Source organism: Frankliniella occidentalis, unplaced genomic scaffold (assembly GCF_000697945.3).
Source record: "Frankliniella occidentalis isolate FOCC.00 unplaced genomic scaffold, Focc_3.1 Scaffold82, whole genome shotgun sequence".
Lineage (NCBI taxonomy): Eukaryota > Metazoa > Arthropoda > Insecta > Thysanoptera > Thripidae > Frankliniella > Frankliniella occidentalis.
In genome coordinates, this window is record NW_026267212.1 from 753,045 (window position 1) to 773,983 (window position 20,939).

At 51.3% G+C, this 20,939-nt stretch overlaps 3 protein-coding genes across 8 annotated transcripts in view; 1 reads left to right on the plus strand and 2 right to left on the minus strand.

The window, feature by feature from the left end:
- Positions 1-20,939, minus strand: part of LOC113214563 (atrial natriuretic peptide receptor 3) — a 98,082-nt gene that overhangs the window by 33,532 nt on the left and 43,611 nt on the right. For 3 of the 5 annotated variants that reach the window (XM_052269100.1, XM_052269099.1, XM_052269097.1), the window contains one exon: positions 3,414-3,868. The exons of 1 other annotated variant lie outside the window; for it this stretch is intronic. In XM_052269100.1, coding sequence (XP_052125060.1) covers positions 3,770-3,868 — 99 coding nt within the window. In that variant the 3' untranslated portion in view covers positions 3,414-3,769. Of the gene's footprint in view, positions 1-3,413; positions 3,869-20,939 lie in introns of those variants that run through there. One more of the 5 variants, XM_052269101.1, reaches the window with a different exon arrangement.
- On the plus strand, positions 8,783-11,269 carry LOC113210122 (uncharacterized). Its single transcript, XM_052269096.1, has 5 exons — positions 8,783-9,154; positions 9,229-9,332; positions 9,430-9,993; positions 10,087-10,317; positions 10,405-11,269. The coding sequence occupies exons 1-5, from the start codon at positions 9,010-9,012 to the stop codon at positions 10,564-10,566; spliced, it is 1,206 nt and encodes a 401-aa protein (XP_052125056.1). The 5' UTR covers positions 8,783-9,009; the 3' UTR covers positions 10,567-11,269.
- On the minus strand, positions 11,426-15,026 carry LOC113210110 (uncharacterized). 2 transcript variants are annotated; one of them, XM_026427937.2, is made up of 8 exons: positions 14,319-15,025; positions 13,828-13,980; positions 13,670-13,753; positions 13,264-13,557; positions 12,929-13,168; positions 12,707-12,796; positions 12,231-12,626; positions 11,426-12,134 (listed from the first exon to the last, which is right to left on the minus strand). In XM_026427937.2, the coding sequence occupies exons 1-8, from the start codon at positions 14,365-14,367 to the stop codon at positions 11,527-11,529; spliced, it is 1,914 nt and encodes a 637-aa protein (XP_026283722.2). In that variant the 5' UTR covers positions 14,368-15,025; the 3' UTR covers positions 11,426-11,526. The 2 variants fall into 2 exon arrangements, with proteins under 2 accessions (XP_026283722.2, XP_052125052.1); XM_052269092.1 differs by having other exon boundaries at positions 11,426-12,626; positions 14,319-15,026.

A 20,939-nucleotide genomic window follows, 5' to 3' on the forward strand; every position in this document is an offset into this window, starting at 1 on the left:
CTGGGAGGGGGAAGGTGGGGAGGAGCGGGTGTAGCCGAGCCGGACGCCCCCTGGAGTGCATTCAGCCCCGAAGAGCGAGAGCGCAGGGGGAAGAAAGAGGAGAATGCGAAAAAGAGACGAACTGCTGCACTTACGTATGGCGGTGACCACCCCAGCCCAGCCCTCGAGCCCCCAGGAACTTTAATCTACCTCAACGCGCAGCTCTAGTGGCAAGATATCCACGTTCTATAACAAGAACTCGTGGCGCGGTTCGGACTAAACCGAAAACTGGAATGGAGAAAGAAAGACAAGAGCGCTTCTGAGTACCTAGGCCAGCGTGGAAGCAAAATGGGGCAGAGAGAAAGGAAGAGGTCGCGATGAAATCAAAACTGCTGCGACAACAGGGAAGGCAGAGGTGCGTCTTATATTGGAAAGCCCTGCAATTGGCAGAGGCAAGGAGAGACCAAAAAAGGCCCCATAAGAATAAATTAAAATTTTGATCTGCGGGGCAAAGGAGCAGCAGAAAAGGGCACCAGCTCCAGAAATGGGAGGGAGAGGGAGAGAAACGTGGGAGACAAGGCAATGACACATAGGACTCCCCGAAATTGAAATTCCTCGTTAAATGTCGGAAAGAGCGATGAGGTAAGAGCGGGTACGGGAGACTCCAGTGAAAAACACACCCAGCTCACGCACACGCGCGCAGAAAGAAAAGTGTACAGAGTCTACGGCAAAGAGACAAAATGCGAAAAAGAGAGAGAGAGAGAAAGAGAAAGGGCCTGAATAAGAAGCAGCACAGAGTAATAAACGAGGGGGCTGGCCCTCCTTACATATGTAACTGCAGCCATTTTACTTCATCTCCCCCCCCCCCTCTCTCTCTCTCTCTCCCTCCCCGCACGTATGCCAGGCACGCGGGTGGAGACGCGGCGCGCAGGTCCACCACAGTGCTACCATTAGTGGGGGGCCTCGCCCCTCCGCAAAAAGTAAATAAATGAATGAACGTCGCGAAGAGAAATGGTGTTTCATCCAGGTTGGTCTCGCAGAGGTGAGGGCGGGTGAGACTGGCGCGAGACGCGGAGGCTGCTCATTCACGGTCAGGGCCGGGTAATGATGCACACCAATAAAATCCTCGTTCCGGTCACCCTTTTCTTCTCTGTTAGGAGGGAAACTTGCGACGCGAGTCACTTGCAGGAAGGGGAAGGGGGGGGGGGTGCAATGGATCTAACGGCCATGAACACAGAGAGAGAAGCGGGAAGAAGAGAAAACACTCGGTCGTAAATAAGTTGCCTTCAATGCAAGCGGGACCGGTTCGTTATGATAGGGGAAGAAGGGGATCACCGATGTGGCAGAACTTCTGTTGGCGGGAGGAAGGACGCAACAGAGCGTAACGAGAGTCAGAAGGTTTAGGGTAGTTGGCTCAACCCCAGAACGGGCGAACTGGGAACGTACTAACTCCACTCTCTCTTACTTTCAAGAACCGGAAACTCCTTGGGCCAATGGGAGAAACTATGACGCTGCCACTTTCCTTCGCGTATTCGAGAACTTCCGTAGATATAGAGCCATCTGGCAAATACGTCTCATTGCCATATGACCAGTAAGGAGATACACGCTACGGATCCCGACGTTCAGCCCATGCAGTATGTACCCTTTGTACGTCACAAGAACTGACAGTCAGGCGCACTACTGACTGCTCCGTTGGTTGCAGATACTACGGCCTCCACCTGCGCAGGCACACTGCCGGCGATAATGAAAGGACAACACGGGCCCGTCGGGCCGACCGGCACTAAGTCCCCGCAAAGTATCCCTCCTTCCACTCACGGCCATACTTAGTGCGACTGACACTAAGTCCCTGCAGGGCCGGGCGCAGCGTGGCATACGCGGCAGCGCCCGGTGAAAGTTTGGTGAAATAACTGACGGCAGCCAAGGGCTGCGATGAGTAGCATGACGGGAGAGAGGGAGGGAGGGGGCGAGCGAGAGGGAGAGAGAGAATTAATATATATTGGATTAACAAAATATTTTTCTTCAAGATAATGGAATTTAAAACTAAAATAACTACACAAGGAAGGTGGGCGAGATTGGGACATAGAGAAAGCGACGGTGAGAGTCTAGGCAAGAGTGTGTGTGAGAGAGGAGAGGGAGGGAGCGGGGTAGAAAGTACAGGGGCGAGGTGAGGTTGAAAGGGAAAGTGAACGGTGTATGTGTGTGTACAGTCTGGTGAGATACCGGCTCCTGCTGCCGGGCCTCTGGCCTGGCCGCGGGGCGGCACAGAGCACAGAGAGCGCGGCGGCACGTAAGTGCCTACACCGCTCGGATTACACACGTGTTTGCCTTAATCACGACGACTTAATAGTCGCCCCGCCGCTGGTACTGCGCGAGGGCACATGTGCCGGAGCCCCTCCTCTCAGCCACCTTTAACCTTCTCCCGCGCACCCCCCAGACAAAGGCCGGGGCGTGGCGGGGCGCGGTAGTGGCGTTTTTAGCATCGGAAAGTCAGCGCGGCGCTGCCGGGAGGGTGCTTCAGGAGGGGGATGAGCGGCAGCGGCACTCGCCCCCCACACTCATCTGCGACACGCGCGCCTTCAGATCAAAAGGGGATGTTTCAAACACAATGAATGCCACGGTATGCTGCATATACACTTAAGTCAATGCGGTGTAAGAAATAACGAGGGTGAAAAGAAAAACAACAACAAACAAAAACTCACGGAGTTGCGACTGGTTGAGCTTATGAAAACTGTCACGGCGGTATTTAGGGCTTTTCCTAATTAATTATTGCAAGGTAAACAATATACAGGGTGGTCCATGTATATTTCCCTGCATATTTCGGCGTGCAAGTTTTTCGTAGCGACCGCAACGTGTTCGCCACCACAAATCCGCAATAATTGGAAAAAATAGTGGGCTAATTTGTGCTTCACTTTGATTATAATAAACAGAAACCGAATGAAAATAAAAAGTAAAGCCGACAGTTCATCTCACCTCGACCCTTTTCTACGCGCTCGCTATGGCGCTGAGTGACAGCCGGGGGCCGGCGAGCCCGAGCCCCAGGAGGGGCGGCCGCAGGTCGCAGGCACGTCCCCCGCAGAGTGGCCCGGTCCATCCGTCACCTCATTGTTGCGGGCGACGGAGGGGGCGGGGTGGACCGCGATAGTACTGCGCCCCGACGAATTCCTCAGGTGCGAGGACTCGGTTACAATAGGGGCGCCCCCGAGGGGTTAGGCTCTTTGGGAATTATGTGAGCGGCTTCCGATTCATTCGGGATCGAAATCATAACCATACAAAGAAAGCCACTGAAATTAGCAGGGAAACGCCAAAACTAAAGAATAAGTCGAAATAAGCGTGATGTCAGGATTTAAAGGGAATGGATGGGAATCATTAGGAATCAGGCATTAGTGCACACGTCGAGAGTAAGTGACTCGCTCCGCCGTTCGGACACCCTAGGCCCCAGAACGGGCTGGCTAGGTAGGTACTCACCCACAGTCCTATTCATGACGAAGTCGAAGGCGGCCAGCGGCCCGTACGTGGACGAGCACTGCGAGTCCCGGTGCCGCAGCGAGATGCTCCAGCCGGGCAGGATGCCGTCGGCGGGGTGGCTGACGGCCCTGATGGCCAGGTCCATGGCGGGCAGGATGTGCGGCAGGTTGCGGTCGTTGTTGCCCTGGCCGGGCGCGATCAGGGCCAGGTTGAGCGTCCTGGGCGCGCTGGCGGCCCGCGCCGCGCCCGCCAGGACGGCCGCGACCAGCAGCAGGAGGGGCCCCGGCTTCATCCCGCTGGCCCTTGAGCCCGCTCGGCGAGCCGCTCAGCTAGCTGTCCGCGCCGCCGCCGGCCCCGAGCAGCGCGCAAGGCCCTGGGCCCCAGCAGCGCCGGGACCAGACCCATGCCGCCATGCCAGCCGCGCCTGCAAACACAAGAGAAGAGAAATGTCAGAGAGCGGCAGGTGGCAGCTGCAGGTGTGAGGTTTCCCCGGTGCCAAGGTGCACCGCAGCCCGGCCTGGATCCCGCCCCAGTTGGCCACTGTCCGGCTCTATTATCACATCACGCCCCGCCTACGCAAACGCCCCTTCGCCTCTGTCAAAAAAGACAGTGTTAACGTTCCGAGGCGGCGCGGCGTCGAGAGAGAACGTGCACCGCGTTGCTGCTGTCGCCGCGAGTTGTGCAACTGTATAGCGGTGCGCCGTAATGTAGGGCCGGGCCGTGTTTGACAGGTACGCCAAGTCGGCGCTGTCGGCGGCGCGAGCGTACGAGCGGGCTGCAAATCACTTTTGGCGCGCGCCGTGAATTATAGGGCCGTCTCCGCGACCCGGAGGGTGGTGGTGAGTGTCGTGGAGCGAGCGAGAGGGAGAAGAGACGGCGGCAGGCACCGCTCACTTGACAAGGTATACATAGGAACGATGACAATACCAGCATCATTTGTGATTTTCTTTCTCAGAATTATACGCGTTGGAAAGACGGCGCCCGCGCGGCTCCTGTCGTGCGCAGCGAGGGGGCTGCAGCAGCGGCGTCAGACAAGCGTCGTACGCACAAAGAGAAACAGGCAGGGAGAGATGAGGCACGGGAAAGCTCACGGCTCACTCAGCCGCCGCCGGGGAGGAGGGGAGCGGCAGGGAGCTCGGGGGGTGTTCGCGCAGCCTGAGGGAGGACCTCAGTCGGCGCGGGCTGTTTAGCGTCAGTCACTGCCGCACTGTGCGCCGGCCGGCCCTGGCCTTGCTCCTGTGTTCCGCACGGTTCCGCATGCCAACAAGACCCCCGGCCGGGCCTATTCCCGGCGGGGGTGGGGCGCATACTGCGCGCACTGTACTAGTGGTGGTCGGGGCATGCGAGCGAGGGCCAAGCAGCGCCTCGAGAAACTCGAGAAATCTTGTTGGACGGTGGGCCAAAAAAGCTGCAGATAAGTAGTAGGTAGCAGCAGCAGCAGCAGCAGCAAGAGTCGAGTAAGGGTGGCGAGGGGGTGGGTCGGGTCGAGAAAGTACAGCAGGTAAGGCCCTGCCTTTGCAGAGAGTTGGTACGAGTTTTATTTTTTTTAAAAATAGACGCAAACGTCTTTCCAAGTGTTAATATGAGGAGCCAAACGCCAACCCGGCATTTCTGGGTCTGAATTAATAAAAGTCGAGGGGTATTTGGTTCTTAACCCGGCGGGGCCCAGCAGGTGGCGCCCAGAGAGAAGCCCCCCAACGTCCATGCCCCCCTCCCCTCAACCCCTGTCGCCGTCCTCGCTGCCGGGGCCCCGTCCTAGCTTCCTTTTCACTGGGGCCTCCTCGACTCCAGCCCACTTCTGCTTCTGAATGGAGTACTTTGGAGTCCTGGAGGGGTCCTGGCGCGGTGGCAAGGGGCCGGGTGGCGGCCAGGCGGCCTGCGGGGAGGTGGTCCTATATCCGGCCCCGGCGCGTACCCAACCCGGTCCAGTGCGGTCAACGGAAAGGGAAGCAGGCCAAAGGGGTGGCGGGGAGTTTCACAGTTAGAAAGGAAGGAAATGCGCAACAGGAAAAAACCCACACAAACATGAGTAAGCATCTGGTCAGGGAGAGGTCAGTCAACGAATATGACCTCCGTGTATACGAATTCTGTCTTACTACTTCATTTCTCTTTCCATGTCCTCCTCACTGCTCTCGTTACATCTTTGCTCTTCCTCTTCCCCTCCCCACCCCTCTGGGCCCTCGCTTTTCCTCCCTCCATTGGTTGGGTGCGACACACTTCCGCTTCCGGGCCGCCGCGCACCTCTTGCTCGCCCAGGCGGGAAATTCAAACATGGTGGTCTCGTATGCATCAGGTTGCCATGGGGACCCTCTTATTTATGAAATGCAGCGCGGGAACGTCAGCACCACGGACACATCCAGAACTATACTCTGGAAAGAAAATCGCAGCAGGTTTACGTTGTCGCCGCGCACCTCCCGTGAACACAATCTGTGTTGCCAACGTAATTCGTACGTTTCGAGAGAGACGACACTGTTTGGCCCTGGCAGTCACCCCGTCTGCATAACATTCACACATGATCACCACACAAACGGTGCCAGCGTGGGGCGTGGCGTGGTGCGCCCTGCTGCGTCGTGCACTCCACTGCCAAAATATATTTTAATAAGAAGCGCAGTCCTCTCAGATGCTCGCTCTGGCGTTCCGCTGATAGATCCGTTCGAGAGGGGGCGGAGAGGAGGCTTTTGATTGGTTCAACTTTAATGACAGTCTTTCAATCTAGCAGCGTTGGCAATCGGCAATCATGCCGCCCAGACCTGTTGCAAAATTGGAAATATTTTTCTTCCTCGGCCCGACGTGTTTGGCAGAGTAAGTGGACGAAACCGACAGAGCAGGAAGAGAGGGAGCGACTAGGGGACAGAACGGGCGGGCCCAGGGGGTGGGGGTAGCAACCCCTATTAGCATGGGGAGGAGTCTGTCTGTGATTGAGCGACTCGTGGAGTGTTCCGGGCAGTTTGGTCATTAGCTTTTTTGTGTGCGTTTGGGCGGTGTGTGTGCGTGCGTTTTAGGTGCACGTGTGCGTGTGTGCGTGTTTGCGCGTGTGTGTATGTTGGCGCGCACAGTCACTAGGGAGTGCGAGGGTGGTTTGGGTAGGCAGACGGGCTAGTGCGTCTCGGGGGGATCGCCGCCAGGTGGGTTGCCCACCTCAGAGGCGCGGGATCATAACAAAAGGGTTGGAGTCTTTTATAAAACCTACAACCAACTCATAAAAAAAGTGTGTCCACCTTTCGCCGTTAAAAAACAGCCAAGAGCTCAGCAGCTGCAAGTTGGCAAGGCGCCTGGTAGGCAGGCAACATCTTGCCTACAGTGCGTGGGCGTATTGCAGAGTGGCCTACCCTGAGTCTCGCAGGCGCCGAGCCCCTATGATATTAACGAGGATATTATGAATAGGCATGGCATGTGAACGGGTTCGACCATTCGGTTTTTACTTTCTTCTCGAAAATTTTAGTTTCGAGGCAGTTTGATATCATTCACTATTTTATCGGCATACATCGAACGTTCGGCTACATAGGCATTATTTTAGGCGGGGCAGGACGGGGCGGTCCACTGCTGCGACACATTTCAAAGGGGATCCAAACAGCGAGTTCAGAGGCAAGAAATGAGGGGACACTGATTGTGCTCAGTAGGGTTTACGACATTGGTTGGGCGTGGGAGGACGAGGAGGGAGGGGAGCGCTACCGGGCGGACGAGCCGCCGCCGTGCCGAGCCCTCCGGAGCCCCCGGGAGGGGTCAGGAAGCGGCTGGGGGTCGTGCAGGGGGTGGGGGCAGATGTGGGAGGAGAGGCGGGGCAGGGCCGGGCGGGGCACGCCCACGGGTGTGACTTGCCGGGTGCAAACGGTACAAGCAAAGGTCGCTGTTTGAGTCCCTGATGACCTGCCTTTGCATAGGCTAGGCCAACAATAGAGGAATATCTAACGCAGAGCAGCTCGGGGCTGCGCGGCGGGACACCGTTAAGGGTTCGAGAGGATTCTAGACCGGTGTGTGCGTTTGACGCGCAAGTGATAATGGATTTCAGCGGAACTTTGCTATCCGCGGAAGGGCCGAGGCCGAGGAGACGTGGGGGTGATGGGGGGGGGGGGACAAAACATTAATGCCCGGAGGGGAAATAAGTGGCCGAGTCCCCCTGTGATTTTCTCCTCCCTTTTCAACGAGCCCTCCCCCTGCTAATTTGATTTACGGCAACCAGAATGAGGGGGGCTGAGGATGGGGCGGTGGTGCGGGGCGCGGAGGGCGCGTCGCAGGAGGAGGCGGCGCGTGTTTCTGTTTCCACCGCGATGATAATATTATTCCCCGCGCCAAACATATCGCGGCGGAGAAGGAAAACACGGCGGCGGCGTGGCGGTGAAAACGAGGGAAATAAACGCGAGGAGCAGGGGAAAATAAGGCAGCGACGGTGGTGCGGAGCGGCGCGAGGCAGGCTCGGCGGCGGGCGCACACGATGACAGCGCGCGCCGCCTTCAGCCGCTTCAGCAGCAGCCCGCCGCAACGCCATCGTCTGCCGCAGCCACCGAGTTGAAAACAACAGCAGCAACAGCAGCAACAGCAGCAGCGCCTCCCTCTGGCACTGCACACCACGGGCGCCACGCCACGGGCCGGCAACAGGTCCCGCGCGCACCCCGAGGCGCCCGCCCAGCAGGCCCAGCACCCAGCAGGCCCAGCAGCACCGCACCCGCAACGCCCCATGAGGCTCGCAAGAACAAACAAATACATAGCGTGGTCAAGAAATGTGCATATAGACCGACCGTCAGGGCGCGCGAAGGCGGACGGGCAGAAGACGAGAGCTGACGCAAATTACGGCCAGAGAGCGGGTGTGGGGTGGGTGGGTGCCAGTCGTATAACTACAGTGATTAACAATTAATTGCTTTCCCTTTCTTCCCGAGCCGGAGCAGCAGCTCCTCCTCCGAGCTGCTGGCCCCCGGCCCTACCCAGCCCAGACCCCGCCGGCCTCCCTTTGGCCCGCGCCCGCCCAGCCGGTATTGACGCGCGTCGCTCTCCGAGTGTTGACAGCGGCGCGCTGTAAGCCCCAGTCTGATTGATTGAAATAACTAGGCCAGCCGGGCGGCGGCTGCTGCTGCTCCTCCTCCTGCTGCTGCTGTCACTTGTGCCACCGTCTCCTGCTCCGCCTTTTGTTTTCGCTTTCCTCCTTGCCGCGACTGGTAGTTTCCTCCACGTCGCCGCGGGTAAGGGGGAGGTGCACTGCACACACCCAGAGGATGTCTATCCGAAGAACCGGGAGGGGGGGGGGGTGAGTCTAGCGGCTCCACTACCGCCTGCCTCCAGCACCCCCTCCGGCGGAGGTGGAACACAAGCTCTGGTGCCATATCAAGCTAAGCCACGCTCTCGCGAGAGCGGGCCGCCTTGGCCAGGGCGGCCCGCTCTCGGCGCTCGTTGGGGTAACCGGGGTAACCGAAGTCTGCCGAAGGAGTCGAAGCGGGAGCCGAGCGACCCCCGAACTGACAACCCGACGACAGAGGCAAACAAGCGAGCGAGACCACAATAGGCAGACGACAACAACAATAACAAAACGCGTAGTGTACTTCTTTCGCTGTGAATTCAGAATACAGTTAAACAATGGACGCAAATATCGTGTTGCAAGTAGCCGCCGCAGCTGCGGCTTTGATGGAAGAAGAGGAAGAGGAAGAAGAGAGACTTGCGATCGCAGCAGCAGAGATAGCTGCAGCTGAGTTGATGGAGTTGGAGGAGGGTGAAGGGTTAGGTATGTTTCACTGTGTAGTTGCCTGTTTCTCTTTGTTGCTTTTTTCTCATGTACTGACATTTCTTTTGTTGCAGGTGGCGCCTCTTGGGTTAAAATTACCACTGACATAAATGAGTTTCATTTGATGCCCGATCCTTGTTTTAAGTTGCATTTCCGCATGTCAAGGGCTACATTTGAAGTGAGGTTTCAACTAACATTCTTTGGTCAGCTATTCATTTGCGGTGCAATATAATTAAATTGTTTGATGTTTGTTTTTTTCCTTACTTGTTGCATAGAGATTGTGTACAGTTATAAGAGAACACCTTATCCTCAAAAGAAGGCTAATCAGGGAACGTACACCCATCCCAGATATAATGTTGATGGTTGTGTGGCTCCTTGCGACACCAGATAGCTTCAGGAGTGTTGCACTGCAGTTTGGAGTAACGCCCGGAACATTATATTACTTTTACTCTTATATAATTCTGTCTCTGCGTGAATTGGCAGATAGGTACATCACTTGGCCAACAGCAGAAGAGAGGGTAACAATAAGGAATGCATTCCATGAAGCCACAGGATTTCCTGGTGTAGTTGGGTGTATTGATGGAACGCATGTATACATTACTGCTCCAGTGCTGGGTGCTGCCTCATACAAAAACCGTAACAGATCTTACAGTATTAATGTGCAGGCTGTGGTCGACAACACCCTCTTAGTACGAGATCTAGTAGTTGGTGAAGTAGGTAGCATGCACGATGCTCGTGTTTTTAGAAGAAGCATCCTGCACCATGATTTGGTCGAAGGTACTCGTTTGACTGCAGATGAGCACCTTGTAGGTGATGGCGCATACACACTCACTGATTTTGTAAGTACCTATAGTCTTCTTGCTTACAATTTGTTTTCAATAATTATTATGTGACTCTATTTGTTAACAATTGTGGTATTTTTCAACTTTCAGATGATGATACCCTTTCCCAACAATGGGCATCTGAATGCAGAGCAGAGGAATTTTAATCGCAGATTGTCTCAGTCCAGAGTGAGAGTTGAGAATGCCTTTGGACGAGCAAAAGGAAAGTGGCGTAGGCTAAAATTCCTCCATGCCAGAAACCAAGCAATTGTTGTGGATCACATCACTGCATCGTTTGTGCTACACAACTTCATTATTCTTGGAGGAGAGGATATGTTAGATGTAAGGGGATAGAATAATACACTTACTCTCTCAATTTTTGATAAGTGTAATATTAATTTTCTCTCTTCTCCTTTTCTGTTCATACAGCATGAAGAGCTTGGGAGGCCCATTCACGCCAATGAAGTTTTGGGAAATGAAGTGCATGAGCCTGATGAAGAGCTTGAAGACATCAATGATGAAGAGCAAGCAGCACAAGCCAGAGGTGTCGAAAAACGAAATTTTCTCATGGAAATACTGGGAAACTTGTAATTAATTTGCTCTATCATATTATTATTCTGCTGTAGAAAACGTTTGCTAGTCAAATCTGTGATTGCAAACTCACATTCAAAGCACCTTGCTAAACTTCATTTATAGTCTATTTATGTTTTAAACTTAATTTTAATGATTACGTGTAGTCTACAATTAATACAGTAAGAATCTTATGTTTATTGCTTTGTTCCTTATTTATTCATTACTGCACAGGGTTTTTTAGGATTTTTTTCCCTCTTGACTTTATCTTTTGATTCAGTTATTTTAAGTGGAGCTTACAGTTCCCAACTCTGTTTTCTTATTTATTGTTGTTTAAGCAGATCATAACATAAAACTGAAATGAATCTTAGTATTAATGCAGAGCATTATATTTTTAATTAAGTTTTCACTCAGGCAAATATGCTCCATAATATATTTTTTGAAAATAATCGGTATGTTTTACCTTATCAAATATTTTTTGATATTGGGTGTTGTTGTTCAGTAGGTAAAGGTTTGTCCAAGAGAAGAGCTGCTGGGCGCATGTACAAGGGTTTTAATGTTCCTTGGGTATCACAAAGGGCTTTGACAGCACAACAAATGAAATTATAATTGAATATTCCAAATACAGAACAGTAGATTGGCATATGGCATAAAGATTTACCAAATGTGTATGTTAGAAAATTAAGTATTGATATTTGAAATTAAAATTTCTTGTTTTGCCGGACTTGGTGATTGATAAGTTAATCCACTTTCCACTGAAAGACTAGCCTTCGCCTCCAGTTCAAAATATTACCTTAAATTTTTTTTTGGCAATTTAACAAAAGATAAATACAACATAAATAAAAATGTATATCACAATGTTGAGCAGATAATAGAATAATGAAGAAAATAACATTCTTTGACTAGATTTATCACTAGATAATTAAAAAAATTCCCTTGCTCCAGTTTCAAACAAAAATTTGAGATGTAATCTAAATAGTATTACTGCTGCTGCTTGTTTACATAATCCCTCAAAACTTCCGTGAGATTTTTCATTTCTGCTGATCTCTCAACACTTCTTCTTTCAAGGCCTTCTCTCAGTAGCTTTAACTCATCAGTGGCAGTTGATCTTTGTACCACAATCATTTCTCTATATTGCTGAGCAGTCAATGGCTTCTTGGGTGTAACTCCACTTTCCTTTGCTTCTTTTGGGCGAGTCCTGGTTCCACTAGAACTGCTTGTGTTTTGTTTCCCTTTTACAGAGTAGAACAGCCCTTTTCCCGCAGATAGTAAAAAGGGAGCATCCAAGCTGGCACAACCCTGGAATATTTCAAGCATTTTATCATAGTAGGGCCAAGTTGTTGGAGGCTGGCCTGTGTTCCTGACATTAAGCCTGTCATATTCTTGTCTGAATTTAATTTTTAAAACATTCATCTGGTCAAGGCACTGCTTAGTTGATACAGGTATTAAAAAATTATTCATGGTGTCTGAAATTTCATTGAAGAGCAGTTGGTGCCTAATTGGAGATTTGGTATTGTCAAATTGATTTTTCTTTGCATGGTATTCACTTAGTAACAGGAATACTGCTGGTTCGGTCCAAATTACATTTCCTAGTGAGAGGAATAAATAAATAATTTTAGTAAAGAAGCTTTGCTGCAGCGAACAATGTACTTTCCTAGTTAAAAACTTAAGAACAATAAGCTTACCGGCAGGCTCATATGCGAGTGACTCTTGATTGACAGGAATTATGAAATCAAAGGGGATGTCATGAAGCTCACAAAAATTATCATAATGTGGCCATTTAAAGCCTGACATGAAACCACCTGAGGGTAGCACACCAGTGAAAAAATCATTCATTTGGGTGAATTTGTCTCTGCAAACACTTGGATTCATATTAAACCCTTTTGATTTAAGCTCATCACTAATGTCTTTGAAAACACGCTGTGGGATATTTTCTATCCGCTGCACTTCTTGTTTTCTCTGTAGGAAGGCCTGTACTACAGCCAAAGTTGAATCTTTGTCCCAGTTGCCAGCACTTCCACCAGCGCCAATCTTTTTCAATCTTATAGCAGCAGGTACTGCTTGGACTGGCTTATCTGTTCCTGCAAATGACAGTAAAATTAGAAACTAAACCTTAAGATAAATTAAGTATTAGCATAACCAAATAAAATATAAAACTAACCAGATTTTTTGTTTTCAGGCCCACTCATAGTATCGGATTGAGAATTAATTGGCCCTCCACTTTGACATGATTTCTCAGTAAGTGACATTTCTTAAAATTGAAAAAGAAAGGTAATTTAAAAAGTTAAAAGCAGTTGTATATTAGTAACAAATTCAAGGAAAAAAAACGGTTGCAAAACTTGTATGAGATAAAACCACACACTACTTTCAAACCTGAACTCACCCATGGTTTCCGAGTGCATTGTTGGTGTAGGTGTAGGTGTATCATTACCCAACTGATCAGTGTCGGGAAAACTCTGCAAATCTGCTTCTAGATCTAGAGACTGAACGTGGTCACTGCAGGATGTACTACTTTCTTGTACAAAGGATGTCATGCTAGGTCCTGATTCTGTAAAGGATATGCTGCTATTTCCTACTAATGCAAAATCAGTGACTCGATCTAACTGCATAGCTGCTTGCTCTTCTGTCATAAAAAGTTTTAAAAAATAAATTGCGATGCAAAAGTACTATGAATATTTCTTTAAGAATCAAGAAGATATTCTAATTTAACTTCCTTACCAATTGGTGTGTCAAAAATAGCTACCATGAGGTCGCAAAACTCAAAATATTTTTGTTTGCCTGAATTAAACTCTTTATGAGCCCTTTTTAGATTCCTCATTTTCTCTCTGCATTGTTCTCCATTGTAGTCCATTTTCTCATTGATTGCAAAAACTTCGTCAGATATGGATGCCCAAACTTTGTCTTCAACTGTTCGTTTCTTATAAAATGCCTTCTTGTGTGCAAGGCAACGTTCTAGCATTGCTCTAGTTGACTCACTATCCCACACCGCTCCATATTTACCTTGAGCTAGAGCTGTGGAATTATTCAGAAAAGGGAAAGGTTCAATTCTTTGCTATGTATTTTTAGTAGGTAGTAGCAATTACTAAGCCTATGAGCCTTTGAGAGTAAAGACAAATCAACTTACAAGGCCGACTGATTGGGTTGGGAGTGGGAATCATTTTAAAAGCTCTGACTGCAGACTGACTTGCTGCTTCCTGGAGACTTCCAGCTAATGGGATAAATGCCAATATCAATGCAAAAGCAGCACCATAAAATTAGAATTTAATGGTTTCATAGCATTACCCTTTGATGGCTGAACTCCAACTGCCTTCAAATTGTCTAGAATAATCTGTCGAAAGCCGTTGTCTGATTCCATCTGTAGCAGGCTTTGTAAATCAATATGGCCTTGGTAGATGTTGTCTCCTTCCTGTATGGTGAAGGGCACCACAGAGAGGCCTGTATAAAAAAATAGGAACAATTTATCATACTTTCAAGTATAGTTTTCAGTTTAAACAAAAATATCGCTTGTTTTCACTTGAAAAAATTCATCTGCAATGTGTTGAAACATCAAAATTGCAAATTGTAACCATAATACCCAGAAAACACTTTTTTTTAAAAAGATCAGTAAAAATGTAATAAATTCTCAAAAACAAGTGAAATTAATTTTATTTTCTTGAACATTGCTGGCGTTTAATAACATGAGATGAATTCATGGAACAATTTGAAAGTAGAGTGGATTAGAAACCGTTATTTTGAGGAACTTGTCCACTTTTTTAACTATGGTTTGCACATACCACTATTACTCTCTGCTACAGCAGAGCTCGGCCCTGGGAGAGAATCCATCGTCGCGATCGCACTGGTATAAGAAACAAAAGTGTATTAGGAATTAACAATATTGAATGCGTCTAAAATATCGTTAGAACCAAGGATCAAGTGGCTACGCCAGGAACAGGCCATAGGCCAGAACCCTGATCAACGAATATCTCTCCCTTCACAGCAACGACTCGTTCTCGACCGTTAAAATAATCACGCAAATAAATGGAAAACATTAAATTATTTTAGTTTAGTTACTTGAAATATGGAACTTACCCAGAATACTCCACAAAACTCCGTCAAAAGTCCACAAAAGTCCGTACCGACCAACACCAACGAGCAAACGTGTTAGGCCAACGTCGACGCCAACATTCAAACAGCGCTGCAAGTCTTCTTTTACCGTTCTAAACGAGTTGACCAACTTAAGAAAGTGGAAAGCAGTTCAGAAGAGCCGATAAGGGTCTAACATTCGGAGTGCTGCATTTCATGTAAGAATGTTTCAACGAATCTTTAGAAAATGATTCTTTCAGTTCAAATCAACACGACGAGTTACCATTGAAATTGAATGAACCGAAAAATGTCACGTTTGAGCACTTGTGTGTTTGATCGGTCCAGCTCGGCCCGGTTCCGACATCGGCTCCAGCTTCGGCTCCAGCTTCGGCTAACCCCCTCCACCATCGAGCGCCGAGAGCGGGCCGCCTTGGCCAAAGCGGCCCGCTCTCGCGAGAGCGTGGCTTAGCTTGATATGGCATGGGCCCTGCCCTCCGGGCCGCTCCGGGCCGCTCTGGGCACGTGTTCGCAGCCACAATCCGACCAGAAGTAGCGGAGCAGCAGGATTGGGGGGAGGGGGGAGATGGAGCAGGCGGTTATCTTCGCTGCCAACCTACCATGCGGTCTGTTGTCTTTGAGAATTGAGCAGCTGCTGCTGCTGCTGCTGCGGGGGACGAGACGACTATATAGAGCGCTATACGCCGACGCAAACTGTGCGCCTCAACACGTTTGGAAATGGAACGTTTACGCTGTTATACACGCCTCGCAGGAGGGGCGGTTGTTGATGTCGTTGAGGTTTGTTGTTGCTGTTAAAAAAAAGAAAAGGAAAAGGGACGATGCGGCGTCGCCGAATAAAAGCACGGTGAGACAGACACAGTTGAGGGGGCGCAGAAAGGGAGATGAGGAGAGGAGGAAAAAAGGTGGGGGGAGGGGGGGTAATGAAAGCGGCTGCAGAGCTCGTCTCTTTTGTTTCGCGAATCCCGACGACATACTTACTCTGCCCGATCTGCACACAATCGTTTCTGCTTCGCCCCCTTTCAGTCCACAAGCCCAACTTGCAAATTGTCCCACGGCTAAAGTATTGTCCATCAGACGGCCTCCCAACCGGCTCGTCCCTGGAGTGACCTTGGTGGGAGTGGAGTGACCCTTTAGTGTCCAAATGAATTAAGGGGCAACTCGTGACGAGGACGCGAATCCTATTTCTCTACCTTTCCTCCTTGTTTGCCATCTACAACAGACCCTCTCTCTATCCCCATCCCTGCCAGCATGCCAGCTCCACCAAATGACAGTGCTGGGGGTGAAAGTGCAATCCGTATTATCGTATTTTCTCTTTTACAAGGACCCGACGCATTCTCGTTTTTATTTTTTTAAGGGAGCCATGAAGAGAGGCGCCACCGTCATTGCATCCCCTTCCATCCTCTCTCACTAAAATCCTCTCGCGAAAAGAGGTGAGAAATGTAGAACATGGCGGGAAAGCTGAGCTCAGCGCAGCGGTGTTGGAAGAACAATCCCCGTCTCGCCCTGTCCTCATCAAGAGGGAATGATTCTAGTCAGGCTCAGAGCCGGAGACGGAGCAGCGACAGAGCGCTCATCTCGCACTTAACGTGACTCGGACTAAACTATGACGTAATGGCGAAATGCCAAACGTTTTACTCGGCGTTTTAACTGATTTTAAGGTGCTCTAATCTCGAAAAGTGCTTTAATCTCAAGTTTCTAATCATTCTCGGTAACGTTTCATAACCAAGGATGTGAATTTTTGCGTGTGTGTTTTTTAAACACACGTGGTGAAGTGTAACTCATATACCGCTAAGAACTGTGAAAAATAATATAGGTAGGTTTACAGGAAAATTTTCCTTGACGCTAGTTGTAAAATTACAATTTGAGATCGTAAAAATACATGCAGTACGAATCGACTTAAATTCAATTGGCGAGTAAAAAATCTGCTCTCGTAAATTAACAACTTAAATTATAATTCGAGTTAACAAAAATTGTGTAAATTTACGACGATATTTTTCAAAGTGAGTAAGGAAATATTCATTAGTAACGATGCCCTGCGCGAATCTCTTCCCTCTCTTGAGACGAGCGCCCCTACAGGCCTGCCCGCAGACAAATACACATAAAACCCCACAGCCGCGACAATTAAAATGCAAATGCGCCGAAAATGTGCTGTAAAATAAATAGGAAGCGATATAAAAGCATTCCTCACATATCCGTTTAATGTGCACGGGGTGGAGGGCAGGGCCTTACCCTGCTGCTAAAAGGCAGCGGCAAAGTGGGGACCCATAAAACGCACAAGTAGTCGAGAAATGAAAGACATCGTATTGCGCGCCGGAGCCTACGAGAGTAGGGCGTCTCTAGGGCAGCTGGAGGAAAGGGAGAGGACGGAAAGAGAGGGGCCCTGCTATACGACGAGCGAGCGCACAGGACCGCGCTCCTCCCTATATTCACAGCAGATGAAAGATCCAACATTTGCCAGCGGTGCCACCATATATCGACGATCATCAAAGGGCTGCATCCCAATTTGCCACGTTTACCTGACGCCAATCGCACGCCGCTCATTTAATTTGGCAAACCGTTTCGGAATCAGTTACTTGATCGGCACCCAGGCGCGCGCCCGCGGCCGCACGGCGGCGGGAGGCTATACGGTTTCAGATCGGCTTGTATTGGCATTAATTAATGGGGGCCAAACAGAGGCACACTCCGTGTTTCGCAAAGCAGTATATGGGGGGAGGAGGGAGTTTGGGCCGAACCGCATCCAAATAGGGCGATTTGTTTGATTCCACGAACCCCAGGCGGGGAAAAGGGTGAAGGGTAGGACGCGAACCAGGAAGGAGGACACCAGAGAAAAGGCCATAAGCGCACTGAGGGGTGATTCGGGTGATTATCAGTTCGAAGCACCACGCCTCGTTACCGCAGAACGGCAAGGACCGTGTCCCGTCTCCACTCGCCCCACCCCGCCCCGCCCCACCCCGCCCCGAGTACTCCAGCAGCCCGGCCCGTCGGCCCATAATGAGAGCAACGCACTCCCCTCTACGCACACCCCGACGGACACCTCTCCATGGAGCACGTCAAGCATTCCCCTCATCTTCATTTTGTGCTCCTTTTTTTTTTTGGCGCGGGGGAAGGGGGGAAGAGAGGGGGAAGGGCGGGGGTAGCGAGAGGTTGTGGAGGCAGAGGGGAGGACGCTGATATCCCTGTGAAGACCAAAAGGGCACAAGGCAGAGGGCGTCTCATCCAATTCCAGCATGCGGCCTCTTTGCGTATATTTTTTTTCTGCTTCTGTTACTCTCTGTTTAGAAGAGTGTGGGTGGTGGTGGTGGAAAGAGGAAAGAGGGTGGGGGTCATTTTCACGCGGCCGGCCGCAGACACTAAATACATTGCGAGCGGGAATCACCGCGCGCCACCCGCCGCGGCCGTCAAGAAGGAGAGGAGCGAGAAGGGAGGGGGGAGCAAGGAATGTGGGGGAGAGGGCGGAGGAGGGAGGTTGTCGCAGAACTCCGCGAATTAGAAAACTTCCCGCGCTGTGGCGAGTATCGCCCGACGGGCTGTGCGGCGGTCGGCCCCCCCGGGCAGCGAGCCTGATTCCCTACGCTCTCTTTGTCCTCCGCCGCGGGCTGCGGGCTGCGGGGCGCAGCGGGGGGTTGGGCCCGTAGGGTAGGCTGCCTACCTCCAAGGACCGGCCACTTGACAACGCACACGGTCCGCCGAACCCTTCGGGAGCGCTCCGCGCCTAACTTCCCCATCTCCTCCTCCTCCTCCTCCCGCTCGCTCCGAACCGACACAAGTTGTAGTACTGCTGTGATTTTGCGGATGGGAGCGTCTTGCAGCCAATCCCAAACACCCGCCTCTAACCACTCACGCACACACAAGCGCGAGCAAGGGAGCGAGGGAGAGGGAGAGCGAGAGGGAAAGCGAGAGAGAGAGAGACGAAAGAGAGACTAAGTGTAGGGTGTGATAGAGAGCGAGAGTGCGCGTCGTCTCTCGCTCACACTATCCTCGTTCTCGCACTCGCTCGTTGCCCACCAAGCCCCATCAAAGCTCCGTCGGATAGGGGTTACCACATCGAGAGTGGCGGCGGTACTGGCCTGGTCCTGGTTTTGGTGCACCCGGCAAAGCGGGGACCATGGTCCCCCAGCCGCCACATTGGGTCCGTGCCAGGGGCGCCGAAAGGGGGTGACGGGGTCGGGGAGACGGACCTATATTTCTTATAGTGTATACCTCCGTTTTTACGCAACAGGAGAACGATTTGTTTTTCACTGTCTATAATTTTTGTAAGTAATTTTCTGGTGAAAGAAATAAAAATAAGTAACGCAAAAAAGGAACTATTTTGTATTACTGGTGAAAAAAGCGGTCGGTAGCAAGTTTTTTACGGAACAGCGAAGCAGCAGGAACACTGTTAAAAATGTTGTAAGGAAGTACGGTCAGCTAGGCCCTGATACGGTTTGTCAACGGTTTGTCTCTGTCCTGTATAATTTATGTACGGGCCAGACCGAAAAGATATGGACCGTACTTCAGTGTCTAAAAACAAAAAGGCGGTTTGCGAAGGTGCGGTACATCCTTGTTCTGACATGAGTGAACTGTAATCCAAAATACAGTGGCTGACCTGATTACAAATTGATAGGGCGCACCGTAGATTAATTCCTGTAGGTTTTTCGAACAGTGAATGTACTGTGTACTGACAGGTGTAAAAGAAAATCACACTACACAAGCACGGGCCCTGTCGGTTCTGGCCGCCCCCTCCAAACGAAACAAAAAAAATCGAATTCCGGCAACCCTGGTTTTTGCCGTTGGCCAAGCGTAACGCGCACCACCGAGAAAGACATGATCATCCTCCGCACCGCAACGCACCAAAATTCAAGGTGCTAGCAGCGCACTCGGGCTGCACTACACTCGGCAGAAGGGGCGACGAGTGGCCGCGTAATAGGTCGAGCCCCGCAGTCCTTAACGGAGCCCTATAAAAGAAGATGGCGGCAGGTGGGGCACGGCAGGGCTCCGCGAGCACCGGCCGGCGCAGCGCAGAGGAGTGATGCTGTAAATAAGGGATGAACTGGAGCTGGCAGCCGGGCGTGGTGACGATGGTGGCTGTGCCGGTGGTGGTGGTTGTGCTACTGGTGGTGTTGGTGGTGGTGGTTGTGCCGCTGCTGGTAAAGATGTTGATGATGATTGCCGAGGGGGATGACAGGACGGAAGGTGAATTAGTGGCAGGCGGGAGCAGATGGGGGGGGGGGGGGGGGGGGGGGGGGGGGGGGGGGGAGAGAACGGGAGGGACTAACTGAGGGCCGTACCAAAAGGCAGCAGTGAGGCAGGGCTGACTGGGGGTCGCCAAAACGAGAAACAAAACGGACAAGAGTAAAACAACAACATGGCCGTGCTGGAATTTTTGGAGCGCGACGCTGGCCTCCAGGAGGGGAAGTGGGTGGTGGCGGGAGGGGGGTAGTTGAATAGAGAGAATAGAGTAGACCGGGTTCGGAAAAGCCGTGCGTTTATTCTGACCCAAGCGCCCGAGCGGGTCGAACCGAAGAAAGGGCAAGGGCAAATAGAGACAAACCGATGTCCAAGGCCCGGCCCTAGGAGGGCGGGCAGCAGAGCGCGCCGTTGGATCGGAGAAGACCCGAGACCTCGGCCAGGCAAAGGGAATGCCAGATCGGGGCACTGGCTCGTTTAGCGGGGGCTGCAGACCCACTGCGGCCAGACACCTCAAAATTAATTCTGCTCCACCTAGCTTTCGCCAGCCTCGCCCCTATTTCAATTTATTGAGACTCGTGTCAATACCGAGCGGGAAGGGGTGCGGGTGGGGCATGAGGCAGGCTAAGGTAGCAGTGAGGGTGGAATAGAGTGGGTGGGGGCTGGTCCCACTCAGACTGAGGGTTTCGCGGTATGATGTTGGTGGGGGTGAAAAAAGAGACGGATGACGAAAAACAGCCGCATTCATGCGTTTCTTTATCTGTCAGATCAGCCCGATGGCCGGTCCTTTATTCCGTTCAGCCCGATTGCATGAAGAATCGACGGCTATTTGTACGCGAAAGAGAGATGGAGGAGAGTGAAAGAGACGCCTAGAGAGTGAGAGGAAGCGGGAGAGGGAGCAAAAAGGAAGCGGAGAGCAGGGGCGGGAATCGCCCGCGTGTTTCTGTGTCCACCAGCGCCAAGACAGCCGGGAGCGGGAGGGAGGAGAGCAACCTGGTGGGAGCGACGGATCAGGACATGGCCGGACCAGGCAGACAAACACAGGCGTCGACAGACGGATGGGCAGACGGAATGACAGGCAAGAGGAGGGACAGGAGAGCGAGGGAGGGGCGAGGGAGACAGAAAGAGAGGCAGAGAGAGAGGGAGAG